The sequence below is a fragment of the Triticum dicoccoides genome, chromosome 2B (assembly GCF_002162155.2).
Source record: "Triticum dicoccoides isolate Atlit2015 ecotype Zavitan chromosome 2B, WEW_v2.0, whole genome shotgun sequence".
Classification (NCBI taxonomy): Eukaryota; Viridiplantae; Streptophyta; class Magnoliopsida; order Poales; family Poaceae; genus Triticum; species Triticum dicoccoides.
The window spans coordinates 69,291,352-69,305,758 of NC_041383.1; the positions used below are offsets into that span (position 1 = coordinate 69,291,352).

General features: G+C 48.2%; 1 protein-coding gene across 1 annotated transcript in view; it reads left to right on the top strand.

Annotated features, from left to right (window-relative positions):
• Positions 1-339: 339 nt before the first annotated feature.
• The window catches only part of LOC119360490 (cyclin-A3-1-like), a 54,080-nt gene continuing 40,012 nt past the window's right edge, over positions 340-14,407 (top strand). The window contains exon 1 of the mRNA XM_037626109.1: positions 340-366. Within this exon, the coding sequence (XP_037482006.1) occupies positions 340-366 (27 nt within the window). The remainder of the gene's footprint in view (positions 367-14,407) is intronic.

The window sequence follows — 14,407 nt, forward strand, 5'->3', positions numbered from 1 at the left end:
TAAAGCGGAAACGCGTCAATAAGGGTGGAAAAGGATAAAATTCTTACTGCTGGCGGTTTGTTGGAAGTACAAAAAGGAGCCAATCCGGTCTTGCTGCACTGAGCGATCGGTTCATCCAACATTTTCTTCACGGCTTCAGTAACTTCCTCGTCAGTCTTTTCTATCTCATTGGACCGTTGAGGGTCTTTTACATCTCCGGTATAAGGGAAGGATACCCCATGAAACCCAGCATTGAACAAGGTCAATGCCGGTTAAACCGTTCGCTAGGAGGGCCCGGAGCTTAATGATTTGCGGTGCATAAACTTGCTGCTCTTTAGCAGTGAGCCGTGGAGGCAGTGGATGGCTATTGCTAAGATGCTGGGCATGGTAACCCGGCAGAGGGTTTTCATCAGCAGGTGCAGTATTCAGACAGTAAAACCAGGTTTGATTCCAGTCATTTGGATGGCTGTGGTGTTTTGCATGAGGGAAGTCAACCTCTTTCCTTTTCTGAATTGATACGCGGCCAAGTTCAGTGTTGGGGCTATCAGAGAACTCGGTTCGGCGGTTTAAGTGGAAAAGGTCTCTGAAGAGCTCAACAGTTGGCTCCTCTTGCAGGTAAACTTCGCAGAAAACTAGAAAATTGCATATGTTGGACACAGAGTTTGGTCCAATATCCTGAGGATGGAGTTGAAAGCTAGCGAGCACATCCCGGAAAAACTTTCAACCGGGCGGGCTAAAACCCCGGTCTAGGTGCTGCAGGAAAACAATTACTTCTCCATTTTGAGGCTCTGGAGGGCACTCAGGGCTAGGAACCCGCCAATGAAAGACATCTTTCCTGGCTAAAGCGCCAGTTAAAACGTACCCATTGAGCCGTGTTTCTGTGATCCGGGAAGGAACCCAGTTGCAAGCGGAGAATTGCTTGGTCATTTTGGAAGACAAACTGAAAAAGAGGAACAAAAGCCGGTTTATGGTTCAAAGTTGATGTATACGACCCGGTGGTAAACCGGGGAGTTTAATTCAGGTACATACACATGTTAAACCGGCTATTGCTACTCAAGTTAGATGGCTGTTTAAGAGAGGGCTAATGGTACCAGGCGGGTTGTGATTTTCTACAAGTTAAACCGCCTATGAGGGAAGCAGCAGAGCTGAAATTTACTAAGTGTTGCAGAAACAAGTTTCACGCAATGATGATATAACTTTGGATCTACCGTGGTTTAGTAAAGAAAACTTTCTGAGTCCTACAATGGTGCTAAGCAGAACAGAGAAGGTCCAGATGGGATTCTTTCAAGAATAACAAGATGCTACAGTATGGCAGATTAAAACTATGGATCTAGCCGCAAAAGGAAACTATCAAACTTAGCTAAGTTCAGTAAGAAGGCCAAGGGAAAGGCAGAGAAGTACTGACGAACATAGATGAACACGGATGAACGCAGATGAATAGGACGCCCTAATGGAGATCTAGGGTTAAGGGAAGAAAACTCTGGGTTCTCAGGAGCAGCGGAGGAGAGTGCGGATCTCTGGAACGTTTTAGGTTGATGCAGCGGCCTGGTCGGTGTAGAGACGAAGGTCGACGGCGGCGGCGGCGCTTGAGTTCGTCGGGTCGCAAGGAGGAAGACGAGGCGAAGAGGCAAGGGGAGAGAATGGAAAGACCCATCGACTTCATTTATAAGGAGAAAGGGATAAGTGGCAGGTGCGAGGATCGAGGAGACTGAAGCGGCAAAAGAGGGCGCATCTGTCGCCTCGATCTTTGGGATACCATTAATGAAGGGAATCTTTTTAATCTTTTTATACAGAGATGACTTCATGATGATCCACTGCTGTGTCCAGAGGATGACGTCACGGCAGTTTAACAAAGTTTACAGGAGAAGACATCATGGCGATTTATGAGGAATATAAGGAGATGTTCACAGAATTTCTTTAAGTATTGAAGATTGACATGAACAGGTTCAAATCAATCTGGGGCCTAATGTTGGGGATATAACTACTGAGTATAAACCGCCCAGGAGGGGCCGGTTCACCTTCAACTATATTGAAGCCCATGAAGACCCAGAAGATGGCGCTTTAGTAATGAAGCTTAGAGGCCCAGAGCCCAAAGGCGGATTAGGGCCCGTAAGTGGTAAACCACCATAGTCATATAACTTGTACTGTAAGTTAGAAAGGAGAGACCGAGCCTGACACTTGTATGAGCCGGCCTCGGGACTCTGTAAACCGGCCGGGCGTCAAAGACCCGGCGGCGGTTCAGGGACAAGAAACAACAACTCAAGAGCCAGGCATAGCGTGTTTGCTCCCTGGTTATCGAGACCCCAATAATCCCATCACAACTAGACGTAGGCTTTTACCTTCATCGAAGGGGCCAGACTAGTATAAAAGTCCTCGTGTCCTTTGTCCGGTTTAACCCCTTTAAGCTAACCTATCGCGATGGCTCCATGTCAGGACCCCGACTCGATGCCACATCGATCTAGCAGGTAACCCCTCATATCACTTTGCGGCCTCACGCACGGTATTCCCACGGGTGTCGCCTTACCTTTGCCCGGGACCGTTTGCGCCTTTTGGCACACGTATATGACAGTGTCGCTAGCATCCATATGATAAGGAGCCCGGGCTGACATGGCTAGTCGTAAACCCAAAGCGGCACAAACTTACAGGGACAGGCATCCATGACCCAGCATCGAACGTGTCGGTCATCAGCGAGTGAATCCAGGCTGTAGCACTGGGCTAGCAGGACTCCGGTGAACCGGGCTGTAGCGGGCTAACAGGACTCCGGTATTCACCGCGTGACATTTCCCCGAAGGGACAGACACAGGAACGAAGAAGGACACATGCCGGCCAGCCTAAGTGTTCCGGAGCAGTAGCAAGCTACCATGGCTCGGTGGAAACACTAGGAGACATTTCCCCGTAAGAGAGGCTACTAAAGATAAACAACTAGATGGTCAGATCCCACACATACCAAGCATTTCAATAACATACACACAATATGCTCGATATGTGCAAATACAACATGGCATCACAACATGACTCTATGACTCAAGTAATCTATTCAATAGGCTCCGAGGAGCGAGATATTACAAACATGGGTCTCATGACCCAACAATCAGAGCATACAAATCAAAGCACACGCGGAAGCTATCATGTCTGAGTACAGACATCTATAAATGAAAAAGGCTGAGAAGCCTGACTATCTATCAGATCCTGCCGAGGGCACAAGATCGTAGCTGAGGTATCAAGCTAAACGTCGAAGTCCACGTGGAACTACTAGCGAGACCGAAGTCTCTCTGCAAAAACATAAAATAGGCAAACGTGAGTACAAATGTACCCAGCAAGACTTACATCAGAACTATCTACATATGCATCATTATCAACAAAGGGGATGGAGGGGTTTAACTGCAGCAAGCCAGCTTTGACTCGGTGGCTATCCTGAACTACGACTGCAATGTAACTCTTTTGAGGTGGAGCACACGAGTCCACATATTCACCATATCAATACACCACTATGGATCCGCTCCCGTCTCCCTACGAGAACGCCATCCATAGCACTCACGCTTATCTTGCGTATTTTAGAGTATCCACTTTCACTTGTCTATGAACTGATATAAGCAACCCAGAAGTCCTTTTCCGCGGACACGGCTATTCGAATAGATCATATTGACCCTGCAGGGGTGTACTTCTTCACACACGCTCTCACCACTTACCGCCGTTTACACGACATGTACTCGGCAACCTTCAAGCGGAAGCCCAACGTGGGTGTCGGCCACGGCCTGCCTAAACACTCAAGTCTCTAGTCCAGGTTTATCGCCTATTCGGGTTCCATCCATGAGGAGATCCGGCCGGAGTTTCGCTCACAGCCCCAAACGATGTGAACAGGGTTCCCGAGACACCAAACGGGCGCCCGGTACACCGTGCCACGTGCCTACCGCATCACAGCCCACCCCTACGGTCAGCACTGCCCACGGCCTCCAGCATACTACAAACACCAGAAACTACTTGCAACTCCTGGACAGAGGACAAGGGTGATCAAGAAGCCGAGAGGGTCCATTGGTTTCGGGCCCAATGCGTGGTAGTAGCTGAATCATGGATCACAAACACAGAACTCAGTTCCTGAGGACGGCTGCAATGAGACAACCCACCATGTACTCCTACATGGCCTCTCACCGCTACCTTTACCAAATCATGTTCACACACTTAGCTCACACACAGTAGGACATGTTCACACACCTCTGATTCATCCCCGATGAATCAGACCTGACTCAACTCTAAGCAGTAGCAGGCATGACAAACAAGCATGAATGAGTAGGCACAACAGGGCTCAAACAACTCCTACTCATGCTAGTGGGTTTCATCTATTTACTGTGGCAATGACAGGTCATGCAAAGGATAAAGGGGTTCAGCTACCGCAGCAAGTAACAGATGAATCGGGGTTGTCCTAATGCAGTAAAAGAGAGCAGGAGCGAGAGAGTAGGATTGTATCGGAATGAACAAGGGGGTTTTGCTTGCCTGGCACTTCTGAAGATAACATTGAGTCTTCATCAGTGTCAACGATCACATCATCGGTATCACATCTATCGAGAGGGGACAAATACCGGCAACACAAAAGGGAACACAATCAATGCAATGCACAATATGATGCATGATCATGACATGGCAAAATGAATGTGTGTTGGGCTAATGCAACTAGCAACAGATTAAATGAAGTTGGTTTGAATATAAAATTCAAATTCAAACTCCATATGTGATTAAATAAATGCCCTTTAATTGATTTGTGCTAAACAGCAGCTATAAGTTGTTCTAACATGCATGAAAATGGTACAGATGGATTCCTTGAATTTTTCTGATAATTTTCCATATATAAATTATTTAATTTGGAGTTACGGTTAATTTTCTATGATTTATTGAAGTTTTAGGCATTTTCTGGAATTAATAAATCATTTAAGAATTATTTAAATTCCAGAAAACATTTACTGCGTCAGCAGTGCGTCACCGTGACGTCAGCAAGTCAACAGGGGTCGGTCAGGGTCAAACCTGACGTGTGGGGTCCACACGTCAGTGTCTCAGTCAACTAACCAGGTTAGTTAGCCCTAACTAACTTAGTTAGCCGGGCGGGGCCCGCATGTCAGTGGCCTATCTAATTAGCTAGGTTAATTAACGCTAACTAATCTAACCCTAATCAACCAGGCGCCTGGGCCCACACGTCAGGGGGTCAAACCCCGGGTCAAACCCGCCGGAGTTGACCCGCGGCTTGTCGCCGGCGACGCCAGCAACGGCGGAGGGCGTCGGAAACGCTGCTCCGGCCACGGTTTGATGCGCGGGTGGGTGCTATGAGTAGCTGGCGATGTGGCGCATCCAACGGTGGCGGTGTTTGGTGCTGGGGTGGCCGGAGTTGAGCGCGGCATCGACCCCGGCGGCGGCCGGAGCTCGGGGGTTCGCGGGACCGGCGCTGCGGTGTGCAAACAAGATAGTGGTCGCGCTAGTTTTACTCTACGGGACGCAACGAGTGCAACGGACGCAGGCGTGGGACCATTTGGTCACCGGGGCTTCACCGGCGACGAGCCCGTGCGGCGGAGCGTCTCGGCTCCGGTAGAGGGGGCGGCTAGAGCTCGAAATCGAGCTTGGGGTTAGGGGGAAACGGAGCAGGGACTCACGGGGATCGTGCAGGGAGGGTCAGCGAGCTCGGGGGCGCGCCGGAGTGGCCGAATTCGACGGAGAAGATCCTCGGCGGCCGGCGAGGGGGAAAACGTCGGGGGCGGCGTTCCGGGGCTCTTCTAGTCGCGTGAGACGACGAGGAGGACGAGGGAGGACTTGCGGAGCTCTGGGAGGCGTCGGGGAGGCGAGAGGGGGATGGTGGCCGCGGCGAACGGCGTCGGTGGCGACGGCTGTGTTCGGGTTCGGGCGAGAGAGAAAGAGCAGAGGGGCGGGGCCTCGAGGAAGAGTGAGAGGGGTCTGAGGGGGCTGCGTGGCGTCGCGGGAGGGAACCAGGGGAGGAGGAGGCAGCCAGGCAGGGAGGAGGTGGCCGGGGCGCGTGGCCGCGCGCGCCGGGCGCGTGCCCGCGTCCTTCTGGCGAGGGAAGAAGACGACAGGGGGGTAGCGGTGGCGGGCTGGGCCAGCGGGAGGAGCTGGGCCGGGCAGGTAAGCAGGTAAGTGGCCCAGGTGGCCGTCTCCCTTTTTATTTTTGCTCTGTTTTATTTTTTTAATCATTGTTTTCTATTTGTTTCAATCTGTTTTGATTTAGTTCAAACACTAAATCATTTTTGTTTCTTCCAATAATTTTTGCAGGGACTGAAAGTAATATTCTAGAGCCCCTCACAAAATATCAGAATTATTGAAGCATTAAATATATATATAACATATATTTGCTCCAACTCAAATACAATATATATTAGTTCAAAGATCCAAAATGACATAGAAAAATGTGCATCATCTCTGGTTACTGTTTCCAGCATTTTTCCAAAGATGATGAACATTTTTGAAAGCCACTTGGATTGACTGAAAATATTTTAGGTGAACCTGGTGAATTCTTAAAATGCTAGGGTTTGGACAATCCCCATTTCAACTTTCTGTAAAAGTAAACATGATGCATCACCAAAGGCTAGTACTAGTGCAATGCCAGAAGCTAGGGATGTGACAACTCACCCCCACTAAACAAGAATCTCGTCTCGAGATTCAAGCGTAGGGTAGGATGAAGGGGAAACGCAAACTAGTATAATCTTCACGATCCAGGTGGCACCTCAAATGAACGTTGAGTTGAACACCATCTTTGTCTTGTCGTTTTGCTCTGAGAACTCCAGCTAATCATGACAAGAAGAGGAAAGGAAAACTCTAGAGGGGTCGATCTTCTTGAAGATCGAACAACTCACGGAATGAGACATAGGACTATTTCTCGGGTTGAGACACGAGATACACATCAAGAGGGGTGGAAAGAAACGGATGACGAAGGTTCACTAGGTGGACAACAATTCCACACTTAAGAAGGTGGTAATCGATTGTCAACGTAGCGAGGATTTGAGTTGCCATGATACCACGACGAAACATCCTGGAGGGGGGTGATTCGTAGAGTATTATCTTAAGTGGCAAAAAGAATTACCTTTGATATAGAGATCGTTGAAACTCTTTAAACCAGCCTAAGACAATTCTCGAGCGATCGTTTGGAGGGGGTCGGTAGAATGGCAAACTCAAACTTGGATGATGTGGATTACCTTGTTGAAGACAACGTAATGGATGAATTTGCTTACCACCGGAAATGGAAGAGACCCATGGTAGAATGGCACATTGGTGGTGCAAGCTAGGAACAAAATGCAAATGCTGGGAATGATTCTGGTAACTGGGAAAGAACCCAACAATAAAGAGTGAATTCACTGTTTGAAAAGATCATAGCATTGCCGAGGAAACTGAGAGCAAACCCAGTTAGTGCCGATGATAACTCGTAGCGCTTGTGCGTGCTCTCAAGAACTTGAGCATTTCCATATTCATCAAGGTTTTACCAACATCCGTGTCAAGGGTCCGGTAACACAACCTACTACCATGATGAATGGTGATGGAGGATGCAGATGCAAAGGAAGATAACACTTCTCAGATTTCATCTTAGCGGGGCCAAGGGAATAAAATCTGGATGATCGACCGAGAGACATTTAGCACTCCGCTTCTAATGTTCTCCTGGATGTGCTAGTATAACCCATTCATAGATATGGTTTGATATCTAAAACATCAAGTAAAAGGTCGGACTTCGGGAACACAAAAATCCATAAGGAATAACTAGGGAGGTAAATCCTACGAAATCCTTATGGGGAGGTGGCCAACTTCCTCAATCAAGATATTATAATAACAGGTCTTCCGGCTGGGTGTGTTGGCCACGACATCCACCTTACCGGTTATCGAGGGACCAATATTATAGTTCTTGGGAAATGTTCCAACCATTATATCTGCCTGAGATTCAGATCTGGTTGGTGTCAGGATATTCCAGACTCATCGAGTCTAGGAAGAAGAATAAAAGTTTGCAACACAAATCGACGAGATGACGTCGCGAGATTCTCGGGAAGCGAACTACGATAGCAAGCTCCAAAACATGAGCTGGTTCTGCTACAAACATGTGAATGCGTTGTCCTAGACAAGCATGACCACGTGGTAGTCTTATAATAAAACACTACCGAGTTCAGGAGGGGGAACCATCAACGAGGGTATCGAAGTTCTTTCATAAGTCCGGATTAGCTCTTATGAAGGAACTCCTTCTCCTTGAACAAATCAATCAGTGGCTTGGTGTGCTAGGGATACATATAGATTGAAGGTTGCAAGTCTTCAAACCACAGCATTCTTCGCACGTGTGCATGACTGATTTGGAATGATTCCAAAGAAAGCAACATTGACTTTCTCGAATCCACGGCGGCAACTTGCATCAGATGCACATGAATTAAGGAAAGTCACTACTTTCATCCAAACATATGCTTCATGAACGAAACACGAAGAAATGCTTACACAAGTTTTCAACACTAGGTTGATGTTCAACATGAATCATGGGGAGACAAAATGCTGCTGATGGGCTCAACAACAACTCATCGGAATTTCCATATCACTGGATTTCCACCATCATGTGAACACGGTGATAGCATTGGTCAGAACCAAAAGATATAATGGTGTATTCTCGAGGGATCAACCACGAGGAAGACAACATTACGAGCATCGTTGGTACTGATTTGATTTGACGATAGCCCACACTCAAATCAAAGGATTGATAAGACAATAAGTCCAGCAACTGATCACAAGGACCAATCGATGAAGATATCATCTTTCTTCAACACACACTACACAAGAATATCCCTTTGGAACAAACTAAGTCAGACAAGCTTTTATCTTCCAACTCTCCAAGTTGTTGTCTAGCTTAACCAACTAGCTCAGGGATATCTAACACCGATTCTTGGAGAGAAGGTGGTTCACAAGAAACCAACTTGATCACGGGCTCAACATAACGGTCAGGTGACGACCTGGTGATACTTCCGAGAAGACATTCAAAAAATCACGAACCACCGGTATGTTACTAAGCTCGAGAACAATCTCGCTTTTGAGGGCAAGACGATATGATCAAATGAGTGAGGACTTGACAAGATCCTAACTCATCAATCGAAGGGTGCACCGAAATAAGGACTAGGTAGCACGATAAGTCTTAGAAGGATGATTCAAAAACCAACATGCTAAGAATGAAATTATTATCCTTTAACTACCAAGCAACGAGGTTGCTAGGCGTATTGATTTCACACATCACAATTCATTGGTCGGTATTCCGGTTGCATCAACACGAAGACCGAGGAATGACTAATGATGGCAAGAGGTATCACTATGTCAAGAATTCACAAAATGTGGTGCAATTCTCATGAAATTCCTGTCATAAAGAAGGTAATACTTCAGGGTAGAGCAGACCAGAAGCTAGATTGGCATTTTGATCTGCGGAGCACAACTTCTTTGACCCAATCCTAGATAAGGAAGAGGTACTGGAGTTTGTTTCTCCTAGTCATTCCGGAATAGAATGGCTTGACGGACCATAAGGTAGTAGGCATCGATAACGAATGCATGCATACCCTTGGACTATCAATTGATAGACGAAGGTCAGAAAACAACTAAAGAGGGACAACTCAAAGGAACATATGATTTTCTGAGTTGTGAATGCATAGATTAGCATGTCGAACGAGTTCAACATATTTCTTCCGGACAATCCATGCGGAAAGGTAGAACTGGCAGAGTCACATTTATGAATGGAGAACCCATCGAGAGCACTCCTGTTGTGATCTTTCAGTTCAACGAGGAACTTCTGCCATAAGTAGTTCATGGTATTTGGAAGAAGAAGATACCACGGACTTCAAGGACTATCGCAAAGTTTACTAATATCCTAAAGGCACTAGCAATTACTATCAACATGAAGTAGGTAGGGTGAATCTCGGGTTCAGAACCCAGGAGTAGAATACCTACTACTAAGTAGCATCACGGGATGCTTCCGAGAATAAAGGCCAGAATCTTCACACTAGGACACAAATCATGGCTAGACCACTAGATGATCCCCTGAGACACCTAGGGTCATAATAATTATTCCAACATAATGTCAAGGCAATAGAATACCTCAACTCAACAATTAGTGTGATTGAGCTGGCATAAAGGAACATCGAAACCAGAGGGAGAGGATTTTGCAAATGCATCAGACTATTTAAAAACCTGGAATGACTCGGACAGCATAATGGCTGTAAATGCTCAGAAAAGGTTTGAGACATTCACAAAATTGGTGGCATAACCACTCAGAAGCACAATATCAAGGTTCCGAGATCAACAATTAACATACGGAAGTAGTAGGAACTGAACTGAGACTTAAATCCAACAATCTTATAAGTCTACTGATTAGTAACACGTGATCCTAATAGAAAGAAAAGATAGCCTAGTTCTTAATCCCCGCAGGAAAGATAAGATGACTCAGATCAGAAGGGCATGAGGTATAAGGAGTAAAAAGAGCCTTACGTTCCATCCCACAATCAATTCCCTTATATAACTAAGAATTTCTAGACTCAACTTCGACCAGTTTGGCTTGGTAATCCTACAGGCAGTCAAGCTCTGATACCAACGCTGTCAGGACCCCGACTCGATGCCACATCGATCTAGCAGGTAACACCTCATATCACTTTGCGGCCTCACGCACGGTATTCCCACGGGTGTCGCCTTACCTTTGCCCGGGACCGTTTGCGCCTTTTGGCACACGTATATGACAGTGTCGCTAGCATCCATATGATAAGGAGCCCGGGCTGACATGGCTAGTCGTAAACCCAAAGCGGCACAAACTTACAGGGACAGGCATCCATGACCCAGCATCGAACGTGTCGGTCATCAGCGAGTGAATCCAGGCTGTAGCACTGGGCTAGCAGGACTCCGGTGAACCGGGCTGTAGCGGGCTAACAGGACTCCGGTATTCACCGCGTGACATTTCCCCGAAGGGACAGACACAGGAACGAAGAAGGACACATGCCGGCCAGCCTAAGTGTTCCGGAGCAGTAGCAAGCTACCATGGCTCGGTGGAAACACTAGGAGACATTTCCCGGTAAGAGAGGCTACTAAAGATAAACAACTAGATGGTCAGATCCCACACATACCAAGCATTTCAATAACATACACACAATATGCTCGATATGTGCAAATACAACATGGCATCACAACATGACTCTACGACTCAAGTAATTTATTCAATAGGCTCCGAGGAGCGCGATATTACAATCATGGGTCTCATGACCCAACAATCAGAGCATACAAGTCAAAACACAAATGGAAGCTATCATGTCTGAGTACAGACATCTATAAATGAAAAGGCTGAGAAGCCTGACTATCTATCAGATCCTGCCGAGGGCACAAGATCGTAGCTGAGGTATCAAGCTAAACGTCGAAGTCCAAGCGGAACTACTAGTGAGACTGAAGTCTCTCTGCAAAAACATAAAATAGGCAAACGTGAGTACAAATGTACCCAGCAAGACTTACATCAGATCTATCTACACATGCATCATTATCAACAAAGGGGATGGTGGAGTTTGACTGCAGCAAGCCAGCTTTGACTCGGTGGCTATCCTGAACTACGACTGCAAGTAACTCTTTTGAGGTGGCGCACACGAGTCCACATATTCACCATATCAATACACCACTATGGATCCGCTCCCGTCTCCCTACGAGAACGCCATCCATAGCACTCACGCTTATCTTGCGTATTTTAGAGTATCCACTTTCACTTGTCTATGAACTGTACAAGGGGTCCAAGTTTCCATATCCGAGGAATCCGGCTATTCGAATAGATGATGTTAACCCTGCAGGGGTGTACTTCTTCACACACGCTCCCGCCACTTACTGCCCTGTACACGTCATGTACCTCGGCAACCTTCAAGCGGAAGCAGGGCGAGGGAGTCGGCCACGACCTGACTAACCGAACAAGTCTCTAGTCGAGGTTTATCGCCTATTCGGGTTCCATCCGCAAGGAGATCCGGCCGGGGTGTCGCTCACGGCCCCAAACGATGTGTGCAGGGTTCCCAAGCCCACCAACCGGGTGCCACTTGGTACACCGTGCCACTGTGCCTAGTCTGTCCCAGGCCCACCTGTACCGGGTGCCACTTGGTAGACTACTACAAACACCAGAAACTAGTTGCAACTCCTGGACAGAGATCAAGTTGATTAATAAGTCGAGAGAGTCAATTAAGGATCCCAATGTGTGGTAGTAGCTGTTCATGGATCACAGGCACAGAACTCAGTTCCTGAGGACGGCTGCAATGAGACAACCCACCATGTACTCCTACATGGCCTCTCACCGCTACCTTTACCAAATCGTGTTCACACACTTAGCTCACACACAGTAGGACATGTTCACACACCTCTGATTCATCCCCGATGAATCAGACCTGACTCAACTCTAAGCAGTAGCAGGCATGACAAACAAGCATGAATGAGTAGGCACAACAGGGCTCAAACAACTCCTACTCATGCTAGTGGGTTTCATCTATTTACTGTGGCAATGACAGGTCATGCAAAGGATAAAGGGGTTCAGCTACCGCAGCAAGTAACAGATGAATCGGGGTTGTCCTAATGCAGTAAAAGAGAGCAGGAGCGAGAGAGTAGGATTGTATCGGAATGAACAAGGGGGTTTTGCTTGCCTGGCACTTCTGAAGATAACATTGAGTCTTCATCAGTGTCAACGATCACATCATCGGTATCACATCTATCGAGAGGGGACAAATACCGGCAACACAGAAGGGAACACAATCAATGCAATGCACAATATGATGCATGATCATGACATGGCAAAATGAATGTGTGTTGGGCTAATGCAACTAGCAACAGATTAAATGAAGTTGGTTTGAATATAAAATTCAAATTCAAACTCCATATGTGATTAAATAAATGCCCTTTAATTGATTTGTGCTAAACAGCAGCTATAAGTTGTTCTAACATGCATGAAGATGGTACAGATGGATTCCTTGAATTTTTCTGATAATTTTCCATATATAAATTATTTAATTTGGAGTTACGGTTAATTTTCTATGATTTATTGAAGTTTTAGGCATTTTCTGGAATTAATAAATCATTTAAGAATTATTTAAATTCCAGAAAACATTTACTGCGTCAGCAGTGCGTCACCGTGACGTCAGCAAGTCAACAGGGGTCGGTCAGGGTCAAACCTGACGTGTGGGGTCCACACGTCAGTGTCTCAGTCAACTAACCAGGTTAGTTAGCCCTAACTAACTTAGTTAGCCGGGCGGGGCCCGCATGTCAGTGGCCTATCTAATTAGCTAGGTTAATTAACGCTAACTAATCTAACCCTAATCAACCAGGCGCCTGGGCCCACACGTCAGGGGGTCAAACCCCGGGTCAAACCCGCCGGAGTTGACCCGCGGCTTGTCGCCGGCGACGCCAGCAACGGCGGAGGGCGTCGGAAACGCTGCTCCGGCCACGGTTTGATGCGCGGGTGGGTGCTATGAGTAGCTGGCGATGTGGCGCATCCAACGGTGGCGGTGTTTGGTGCTGGGGTGGCCGGAGTTGAGCGCGGCATCGACCCCAGCGGCGGCCGGAGCTCGGGGGTTCGCGGGACCGGCGCTGCGGTGTGCAAACAAGATAGTGGTCGCGCTAGTTTTACTCTACGGGACGCAACGAGTGCAACGGACGCAGGCGTGGGACCATTTGGTCACCGGGGCTTCACCGGCGACGAGCCCGTGCGGCGGAGCGTCTCGGCTCCGGTAGAGGGGGCGGCTAGAGCTCGAAATCGAGCTTGGGGTTAGGGGGAAACGGAGCAGGGACTCACGGGGATCGTGCAGGGAGGGTCAGCGAGCTCGGGGGTGCGCCGGAGTGGCCGAATTCGACGGAGAAGATCCTCGGCGGCCGGCGAGGGGGAAAACGTCGGGGGCGGCGTTCCGGGGCTCTTCTGGTCGCGTGAGACGACGAGGAGGACGAGGGAGGACTTGCGGAGCTCTGTGAGGCGTCGGGGAGGCGAGAGGGGGATGGTGGCCGCGGCGAACGGCGTCGGTGGCGACGGCTGTGTTCGGGTTCGGGCGAGAGAGAAAGAGCAGAGGGGCGGGGCCTCGAGGAAGAGTGAGAGGGGTCCGAGGGGGCTGCGTGGCGTCGCGGGAGGGAACCAGGGGAGGAGGAGGCAGCCAGGCAGGGAGGAGGTGGCCGGGGCGCGTGGCCGCGCGCGCCGGGCGCGTGCCCGCGTCCTTCTGGCGAGGGAAGAAGACGACAGGGGGGTAGCGGTGGCGGGCTGGGCCAGCGGGAGGAGCTGGGCCGGGCAGGTAAGCAGGTAAGTGGCCTAGGTGGCCGTCTCCCTTTTTATTTTTGCTCTGTTTTATTTTTTTAATCATTGTTTTCTATTTGTTTCAATCTGTTTTGATTTAGTTCAAACACTAAATCATTTTTGTTTCTTCCAATAATTTTTGCAGGGACTGAA